This window comes from Mugil cephalus, chromosome 9 (genome assembly GCF_022458985.1).
Source record: "Mugil cephalus isolate CIBA_MC_2020 chromosome 9, CIBA_Mcephalus_1.1, whole genome shotgun sequence".
NCBI lineage: Eukaryota > Metazoa > Chordata > Actinopteri > Mugiliformes > Mugilidae > Mugil > Mugil cephalus.
Window position 1 is genome coordinate 27,465,801 of NC_061778.1, and position 10,669 is coordinate 27,476,469.

At 40.4% G+C, this 10,669-nt stretch overlaps 1 protein-coding gene across 1 annotated transcript; it reads left to right on the top strand.

Moving 5' to 3' along the window:
- The first annotated feature begins 786 nt into the window (after nt 1-786).
- On the top strand, nt 787-10,467 carry aasdhppt (aminoadipate-semialdehyde dehydrogenase-phosphopantetheinyl transferase). The gene is made up of 7 exons (XM_047595132.1): nt 787-1,224; nt 1,316-1,429; nt 1,895-2,015; nt 2,428-2,549; nt 3,284-3,445; nt 7,675-7,743; nt 9,454-10,467. The coding sequence occupies exons 1-7, from the start codon at nt 1,051-1,053 to the stop codon at nt 9,631-9,633; spliced, it is 942 nt and encodes a 313-aa protein (XP_047451088.1). The 5' UTR covers nt 787-1,050; the 3' UTR covers nt 9,634-10,467.
- The last annotated feature ends 202 nt before the right edge of the window (nt 10,468-10,669 follow it).

Sequence of the window (10,669 nt, forward strand, 5' to 3'; positions counted from 1 at the left end):
AACAATACATTGGTTGTAAAAAATATTTTTCATTTCATTATCTAGGAAAGGGGGGCACGGACTAAATTCCTGTATGAGCTTGCAGTATCCTCTTTAACATCCCATTTCGAGTTGAAATTGCGTTTTTATTTCGACTGATACTAGGCTAAGTATCAAGTACCTGTTTTTTTCTCTTTTTTTTAACCAGAGAAAAACAGAAGGATTTTATCATCGCATCATAAATATAATGTTATATTGTATCTTACCGCCGGCTCCGGTAAAGCGCAATCTGTAAATGATAGTTACAAAAAACAACTCACCTTACACACAGATTGCCGCAATCAAAACAACAGTTGAGCAGCATTTGCAATGCTGCTTTCACGGCTCCATCAAAAATTAAGAATCCCGAAGTTTAAATTGAGGTTCTAGCAAAATACTCTGCAATTCGCAATCTAAAATTAGACTTTCTTTATTATCTTTGGATGCACTTTAAAAGTTGATTTTTCTAATTTGTTGCAGAGGGAACATTTAAACCTGTTCCAACGCTGTAACCTACCCATAATTTACTCATAATGGGAAGGTTATTTAAGTTATCTGAGCGGTAAGTGGGCTTCAATTATTTCCTATAAAATCTCATATCTTTTTAAAAAATGCCCTTTGTATTGAAACCACACCACCGTTTGTTGTTTTTACAACAAATTGTTCGTTTTACAACGTTCGTGGAAACATTTGAATGTCTCTTCAGTGTTACGCGGTTTCAGTGCCTCCTATTCGCCAGTCCTCCACCGCGCCCACTTATGACGCCATTGAATCTCGCCTGGCCCGCAGACTGTTTGTGCCCTGAGTATGTGTGCCGCTGTCAAATTCAAAATGTAAACAGAAAGAGTTCCTCCTGTTGTGCTTTCACCAGCAGAACGTAATCGCTGCCGTGCTAATGCATTAATGTATTAGGGAAACACGAGTGCGTAAGAAATGTCTACACGAGTAAGCTTAAGGACACACGCTAATGCGAGGTGCTAATGTTAGCTCACTAGCATATAGTGAGCAAACTGAAGTTGTGGAAGAGTCCTTATGATATGGTGGGACAGAGATAAGGAGACGATGAGCTCTGTCCGCTGGGCTTTCCGCTGCGGCTCGTGGACACCGAGCAAGTCTGAGTGGCTGTTCGCTGCTCGCTGCGTCCAGCGGGAGGAGAAGGACAGGATCGGACAGTTTGTGTTCGCCAAGGATGCTAAGTCAGCCATGGTTAGTCTGACTGTTAGCCTTTCGGTCACCTGCTGAAGGTACTTCAGATAATGATATCCATGATGTGAATTACACTCTGCCTCTGTGACAGGCTGCTCGGCTGTTGCTCAGGGCGTTCTTGTGTGAGAAGATGAGGATCCCCTGGTCTGATATCAGACTGGAGCGATCTCCCAGAGGGAAACCCTACCTGGCAGCACCACTTAAGGTGACTCAATCCATTCAATTTCTGATTTAGTATTTTCATAAAACGCATCACTCTTGAGGTATAATAATTAACGATGGAGTATTTTGGCCTTGGGTATTTTCCGTCGCTTCTCTGTTTAATTTCCATGAAATAGAACTGATTCTAGATGTTCTCTGCATAGTTTTGCACACCAACCCCACTAAAAGATCTGCAGGTTAAAAGAAAGTTCAGCAGCACAGCATGAGCTGGCTGAGCAGTGGATAACACTTAATTCACTTAATTCGCTTAATTAAGATTAAGCTGTCATTGGACAACTGGACAGTTTGCTGGACATTTAAATTAATTGAGCAAAACTAAGTCTATACACTATGTGAGGTGGTTTTCTAAACTTGTTAGATTTCTGCACAATTATTATTATCATTATTGTAACTGTATTAGCTAGCCTACTATTTGAACATGAGAACTGCTGTCCCTGTCCACCTACAGGTCTGTTCAGACTCTGGTCAGGCCTGGAGTTTCAACCTCTCCCACCAAGGGGACTATGCTGTGCTTGCTGCAGAGCAGGGGGTGCAGGTCGGGGTGGATATTATGAAGACCACGATGCCAGGTAAGTCTGGGATATATATCTAGATAGAAAGATAGAAAGAAAGAAAGAAAGAAAGAAAGAAAGAAAGGACACTTACTGAAAAAAGGGTTGTGCTTGTGTAGTTTCCGAGCTCAAACACAAGAGGTCTCTGTTGCCTCATATACCTGTATAAAAACACTAAGTTCAACACTGTTCCTGTGTGTGTTCCACCATTATATGTTTAAATTTTGAGACAGGACATGTTCCATACTAATCTCAAAAACTGAGATTTTGTATAATTATGGAAATCTTTTTTCTGTCTCTTTTTTGCATCTCCCTCTCACTTTTCCATTATTTTCTCCCTCCTCCCATTGCCATCTGTCTCTGTCCTTCGTTTCCTTTTCCATTTCTTTGGTCATCACACCTCTTCCCCCGTCTCCTGCTTTTCCTGTAGGTAGCAACTCTGTGTCGGAGTTTTTCCGCATCATGACTCGTCAGTTTTCAGAATACGAGTGGAGCACCATCCAATCAGCTGGCTCTGAGCACCAGCAGCTCGCCGCGTTCTATCGCCACTGGGTAACTATGGCAACCATACTACCATAACATCACATTGCATCGCTGCTGGGCCCTGCGGGCGGTGTTTTGTGTGTGAGAAGGAAACATAGGGAGGAAAAAACATTGCCAATGTCCTTCGAGACAAACGCACATCTGTAGATTTTGCACACACATTTGTGAACTCCTCTTCCATCACGTTCTTCTCCATTTATGCCTTTTCGCATTCTGTCCTCCTGTGTCAAACCGTGTCCTCCTAACCCACACTCCCATTTTCTTTTTTTTTTTGTCCCCCCTGCTTTCTCTCTTTGTCTGGTTTTCTTTCTTGCACACACACACATACACACATACACAGATGGTCAGTGGAGCTAAGTAAAGATGTTGTGAGATTGAGAGGGCGGCACAGAGACGTCAAGCGCGATATCACCACCACACTGTTGACTAATGGCAGAGCTCAACGGTTGCCATAGCGATTAGTCTTGTAATTGTGTTATTGAAGCTTATTGGCTGTCAAGCAGAGTTGTTTTTGGCCAGGGACAAACACAGTCACACACACAAAGTCTCTTTTGTATACACACTGTTAAACATGTCTGCATAAGATTCCCATCTGTTCTGGTTTTAAGTTAACACCACACACACTCTCATGCACAGTGAAGCTCACACAGACTGTCCTCCTCACACTCAAATGAGTTTTCCCCTTATGTGCTTTTGATTGTTGTCTACATGAAACTGATCAGGTTTCTGCCCCTTCCACCAAGGCCCTGAAGGAGAGCTTCATCAAAGCCATCGGCACAGGTCTGGGCTTCAACCTGCAGAGGGTGGAGTTCCATCTGTCTCCTGAGCCGCTTACACAGGGCCGGGCTCTACGCCACACCAAGATGCATCTAGATGAGGAGGAAGAAGAGAACTGGATATTTGAAGTGAGTCTGGTTGAGAATAGACGTAAACTACCTTCCAAGATTTCTGTAAATCTAATTGATACCTTTATATTTGCATGTTCAAATGAATGGTATTTGGAAGTGAAAGGCAGACTAAATACTACAGTTGGATATGGAATGCTGCACTTTTAAGTGGACCTAAATACATCAGTACCACAGAGTACTGATCTGTGGAAAATATCAGTACATGAGTGTCGATATGGTTAGAGAGAATGAGGGAAATATTTGCAGCTTTTTTACATCCAACACAGTCAGAAGAAAAAGCACTTGCAATTTGTGTGCTTACACTTTTTTTAAAACTTGACACAGACAACAATTGCTGCACTATTTGTAAGGTGTTGCTGACCCTGTAAACACATCTAATCAGAGAAGATTTGAGTCACAAAATATTTAATGCATTTTTTTAAAATAATAAGCTAAGGAAACCATATGCTGTACTTGATAGCTGTCTTTTTCAGCTTCTGCTAAAAACATCAACAGTTGAAGTTGAAGATAACTGGGTTATTACTTGTCTTGGCCAAAGATAGCTGTGAAACCACGTAGTATTAAACAAACAATAGATTAACAAATACTATTCACAAGGGGCAATATGCCGTATGCACTGATATTATAAAATATAATGGCAGACAGTACAACATCACAATAATATTTTAATAGACATCCTATGTGGTTCTGCTTTGCTCATCATAATATATTCAGGGATTAAATTCAGAATTTGAAGTTAAAATAAAATTGCTGGTATAACAGTGGGTCAGGTACCCAAAAAAGATATTTTGTACCTGTGCCCTTTTAGGTATTGGTATGAACAATGTCCAACTCAGCCAAGACAGATTTAAGACTAGTTACTGTCTAGACTAGTTACTGTCTAGACTAGTCACTGATGGAATGTATGAAAATGTATATGTGATCCCAGAGAAAAACAGAAATGCACATGAAATGTTTTCTACTAGCTTCATAGCCTTTTTAAAATTCTGTGGACTTAAAAATGTATTATGAATTCTGCTCACTGTTCAGTTCTGTCCAAACTGTGGCCTGATTTGCTTTTAAATAACATTGTGATGAGGTTGTTTTATTCATCTGCTCATTAGTTTGTTTTTTTGGACATTCAGTATAATTTAGTAACATTCATAGAACTTGTTGGACAGTCAGAGAGCTCAACAGCAGTGGTTCAGAGGTCTTTAGTGCTTTGTTGTGGAGACCTCCATGCTCCTTTCTCCAGTGGACTCCCTCTTGAGAGCATCTGCAAAGTGAATCATGGGTAGCCTCACCGAGAAATACACACAAGTGATTGAAATAAGAAGCCTCTCAAGTGTTCTCCTAACACCATGACAAGATATGAGAGGAGTGTACATTTCTGTCAGAGCAAAGGAATCATCTGTTGCCATCACTTTGCTCCCCCTCTATTTCATGCTCTTCTTGTATTGGTTCCTCACCTCCGTTTCCCCTCCTCTCCGCACCATATTTCTTCACCTTCTTCCTACATTTTATTGTGTATGCACTCTTGTTTTGCCTCCTCTTCTTCCCTTACATGATTCATCTCCCTCCCTCTTCCCCCAATCAAGGGCAGTGGGATTAACAAGTGTCTGCTAAAAGTCTGGAAAGACTGATTTTACTTGTCCTCTCCTCTCTCCACTCTAGTCCCCTCAGGGTTGCAGAGGCCTAATGCTGTTTTAGTGTTTGTATTTTCACACCAGGGAAAAAAATAGCTCATATTGATGGTTGGTAGATGGTGAAAGAGCAGCAACATACACTATGTCCGTTATTAGGGTACATATGATGGGAGGGAAGTAGTCAGTACACTTCACCAAACATTTCACAAGGAAGTGTTGCTCTTTTTCTTCTTGTATTTGTTAAGGGTGCCATGAGATCGAGATGTCATCTGTATTTAGTTTGCAGAACAAAAACACAGTTGAAATCAAATGAAAATGTTTAAGGAATACTCAGGAGGCATGGATTTTGTAGTTTATAGTTGTCCATAGAAATTGGTTTGCACACATTTTTTTGTGTACCACAATTTAGTCTGATTTCTTGCAAATAATAGGGAAAAACACTCAAAAATGAACACAAATTATTAACAATCTCTTAGATATATTTTGTTAGCCTAAAGATGGGATCAACCCCTGGCATGGGAATCAACAGACTGAACTGCACTGGACTGTATACAGTGGGGGAAATAAGTATTTGATCCCCTGCTGAATTTGTAAGTTTGCCCACTTCCATAGAAATGATCAGACTCTGGTTTTTATGGTTGTTTACTGGTTATGGGTATAGACAGAATATCAATCGAAAATGCATAAAAAACACACAATCTAAAAGTTATAAATTGTTATGTATTTTATTAAGGGAAATAAGTATTTGATCCCCAAGCACAACACAAGTCAGTACTTTGTAGAGAAACCTTTGTTGGCAAGCACAGCGATGAGACGTTTCTTGTAGTTGGTCACCAGGTTTGCACACAGCGCAGGAGGGATTTTGGCCCATTCATCTTTACAGACAGTCTCTAAATCCTTCAAGTTTCTTGGCTGCCTCTTGGAAACTCGGAGCTTCAGCTCCCTCCACAGGTTTTCGATCGGGTTAAGGTCTGGAGACTGACTAGGCCACTCCATGACCTTAATATGCTTCTTCTTGAGCCACTCCTTTGTTGTCCTGGCAGTATGTTTTGGGTCATTGTCATGTTGGAAAACCCACCCACGAGGCATCTTCAGTGTTCTTGCTGAGGAAAGAAGGTTTTTGTCCAAGATGTTACAGTACATGGCTGCATTCATTGGCCCCATAATGCGGTGAAGTTGCCCTGTACCCTTTGCTGAAAAACAGCCCCAAAACATGATGTTTCCACCTCCATGCTTAACCGTGGGTATGGTGTTCTTTGGGTCATACTCACGTTTTTTCATCCTCCAAACACGGCGGGTCGAGTTAATGCCAAATAGCTCAACTTTGGTTTCGTCAGACCACAGCACTTTCTCCCAAGCCTTCTCTGAGTCATTTAGATGTTCACTGGCAAACTTAAGGCGGGCCTGTACATGTGCCTTCTTGAGCAGGGGACCTTGCGGGCACTGCAAGAGTTCAATCCATAACGGCGCAGTGTGTTGCCAACTGTTTTCTTGGTGACGGAGGTCCCAACTGCTTCCAGATCATTAACAAGCTCCTGCCGTGTTGTTTTAGGCTGCTCCCTCACCTTTCTCATCATCATCCTCACTCCATGAGGCGAGATTTTGCGGGGAGCTCCAGACCGAGGACAGTTGATGGTCCTTTTATGGGTCTTCCACTTGCGAATAATGGCACCAATAGTTGTCACCTTCTCACCAAGCCTTTTGCTGATGGTTTTGTAACCTATACCAGCCTTGTGCAGGTCTACAATCTTGTCCCTGACATCTTTTGACAGCTCTTTGGTCTTGCCCATGGTGCTGTAGAAGTTGGAATGTAAGAAACTGATTCTTAGAGCAGGTGTGCTTTATATACATGACGAGTTAAGATCAGGAGTATTGGTAATTAGTTGACTGAGCACAGCTGTGTGCCACATGCGCACCAGCCAATCTGTAGGAGCCTGAATTCTAAGTGAATTGTTGGGGATCAAATACTTATTTCCCTTAATAAAATACATAACAATTTATAACTTTTAGATTGTGTGTTTTTTATGCATTTTCGATTGATATTCTGTCTATACCCATAACCAGTAAACAACCATAAAAACCAGAGTCTGATCATTTCTATGGAAGTGGGCAAACTTACAAATTCAGCAGGAGATCAAATACTTATTTCCCCCACTGTATATCTACAGTCTGTTCACCCAGATTTTGAAGTTTTTACTATTTTCTATACTATTTTAAATTTAGTTCAATTCAATTCAGTTCAGTTCACTTTTATTGATATAACATTGCTGCTTTACAAAAGCCCAGCCTGAAACTTCCAGAGCAAGCCTGATGGCAACAGTGGCAAGAAAAAAAACTCCCTTTCAACAGGAAGAAACCTTGAGCAGAACCCAGCTCATACGGAGGGACCCATCTGAGCTGGGCAGAAACAGCAAAGAGAGAGAAAAGAAGAACAGGAGAAACCACTTCTGTCATAGATACATACATCTGACATACATCTGAGCAAACACATAGACACAGGAATGAAATATAAAGATGCACAAATGGGTTATTTGTCACACTGTGTGGGGAGCATACTGCATGTGTGCATGCACTAATGCGTGTATGTACGTGATTCTACAGGAGAGCTTGCTGGATGCTGACCATCATGTCGCCGTTGCACTCGGACCAGCAAACAAACCAGGCGCCACAGTAAGGACAAGTAACCTTATATATCTTCTAAATTTGACAGGTAGTCTGACAGGTTTTTCCCTAGGATGTATAGCTAATTATGATCCTGAGTTTTAAGCTGATGGCTAATCTCAAACCAGATCATCAAAGGAGCCAGAGAATGGCCAACACTTTGCTGGGTGAGAGCTAAGAATGAATTTAGGGGTTAGGGGTTGTGGGTAAGATTAGACTGACTAAACCTCTGTGGGCACCATTTCTTCAAAGGAAACTTGGCTAGTTCACCATCTAGTTCTGCCTCATTGGAACTAGTTGAGGATTAGTAGCATGATTCAAAAGACGCCATCTCAATACTGTCCTGGTTTCCTACTGTAGTTCTCCCATTGCCATTTTTAAATGCCAGATACACGCTACTGCTACTTATTGCTATATACTGTGTATATTATCTCTGATGTAGATGCAAAACGTATGTGCCACTGTACCATTTGTTACAGACATGTTCAAATGCAATGTTTTGAGGTGATAACACAATCTGCTTTTGTTGCCTATAGTTCTTTGATTTCCATTTGGGCTAAGGATGGAGCCGAATCCAAATACAGTATTCAGAAAGGCAGAAATAAAAATTGTTTTACAAATACTTATTTTGAACATATATATGTGTGTGTGTGTGTGTGTGTGTGTGTGTGTGTGTGTACAACAAGAAAAACATCCTATAAAAAACTGCCTTTCCTCATGTGACTGCAGTCAATATTTTTGCGTGACGTGACTGACAGTCAGGAGTCAGGGTGAAAAGTCTAACACAGGCTGATCGAGGCTTTGACTGGACGAAACACAACTTAACTGCATCACTGTTTTTATCAAATAGATTTTTACTTTAACTGGGTTGTGGAGGCAGCGTATAACTTTTAGGAAGCTTTTTTGGAAGTTTGACTGGGAGATTATTCTGTTGCATTATGTTAGTATTGAGATGTCTGCAGTGTGGTTCTCTCATGTTAGCAGACTATTGTCTATTGGTAATGGTAAATGGTAAACAGTAAATGGTTTTTATGATCATTTTATATAGCGCTTTTCTTCTGTTCTGCCCCTTAATTAAGTCAGCCCAAATCACTTCTATTAGCTAATGGTAAGTTAAAGAATACTTATTCTTATGCTTACATATCCTAAATGAGAAGTGTAACCTGTTTTGAATTTTATTCAAATAAAAACCCTCAACAAATACAAATACTGGATGCTTTGCACACCCCTAGTCCAGGCCTTATCCTTAAAACACAAGAACCAGCCCAGAACTATGACTAGGTTTGTAATACTGAGCCAGATGTGAAAATGGTAAAATTAATTATCTCGTTGGTTTGGTGGATGAGCGATATATTTCGTATTGACTGGTTCAGGCGGTCATCAAAACAGCTTGGTGGTCGGTGGTCACAATTCTAAAGTTAAATCTCTATAATGCCCAAGAATACACCATCCCGACGTATAGTATAGACAGATATCACAAGGTAGATTCACTATGTATATCATTTTAATAAGACAATCATTTGACAGCAAAGCAACATAATATTAAATAAATTTTACATGTCTTAAACTTTTAGAATACCAAATATTTCTAGGTTTATTCTCCAATAACGAGTATGCATTGGAAATGTTAACTGTTGGGTTTTTTAAAGAATGATTAACTGAAGCATTATGAGACATTTTCTCTCTGTAATCAGAAACTTTCTGCTCTCTTTCTCTCAGCTTTGTCCTCCAGCTCTTCCGCCTCCCACCACATTCACGCTGCTGTCGTTCAGTGAGCTCATCACCTCGGCCTCACCTCTCACAGAGGAAGACCCAGCCTACTGGGACAGCTTCAAGATGAAGGCTGATGCCCCTCAGAGACAGAGGGTTGCACACAAATCCACAAAACCGCCTGTTTGACATTCAGCCAACATACATATACCTGCCCCAAATTTAAAAAAAAAAATGCACCGACACTGAAGCTGACACAGGCTCAAGTCGAGTCCTGTCAAGGTTATTTACCCCCAAAAATCACAGGTCTTTCTCACAGGACTTCAGAATCTGTACAGCATCTGACACTGTCTATTTTTAGATCCTTGGATCAGAGGAAGTAAAACTTCCACCTGACACACAATGCTGTCCTTTACAAATAAACCAGACAGAGTCTGGTTTATTGTAATTTCAGTTTATATAGTCCAAGAACCTGCAGTGAACTCCTTATGGTTGGATTTTTTTATGCCCTGAGTTCAAGACATATGCAGTCCAATCGTAGATGCAAGTATCAAATGAAAGAGACACTCATCATTTATTTTTTTATCTGTGCTGATTAAGATTCTCCTAACAAAGTAATTTTCACTTACCACATTGATTTTCTTGTAATTATTGAATCCAGTGCACAGTGACATGTATGCTCCCATGCATCAGATCAAATTTTATTGCTTACATGTGAATGTAGTATAAAGCCAGGTAATAAATGAGTTGTATCTGTCAACATATCGTCATGTTCCAGATGATCATATTTCATTATGTTTTCATAAATGTCACCAATTTGGTATTTCAAGGTAAATCAAATTAAAAAACAAGAAAATGATATTGTGTAACATTTGTGGAAATGTTTCTAACATGAAGCAGAACAGTAGAACACATTTTGTATTAACCGTATAGGGAGGTATTGTAATATGCCCTGTAATACCAAGACCAGCATCTCTTTTTAACTTTGTTCTTGTCTGTTATTAAATTCTACCTTCCTTTCTTCCTGTGTGTTATCTCTGCCATTTTGCCTTAATCTTTCCTTTTCCACTCCTCGCCTCTCCATCTGGTAGCATATCTATTTTAGTCGAGGACATTTAGTTGACCATCTCATTCTCTCCCTCTCTTTCTCTCTCTGGTAGATATCTTGTGTCAGTGTGCACGATTAGCCATATATTTTCCCGAGCTGCATCACTTTAATGACAGC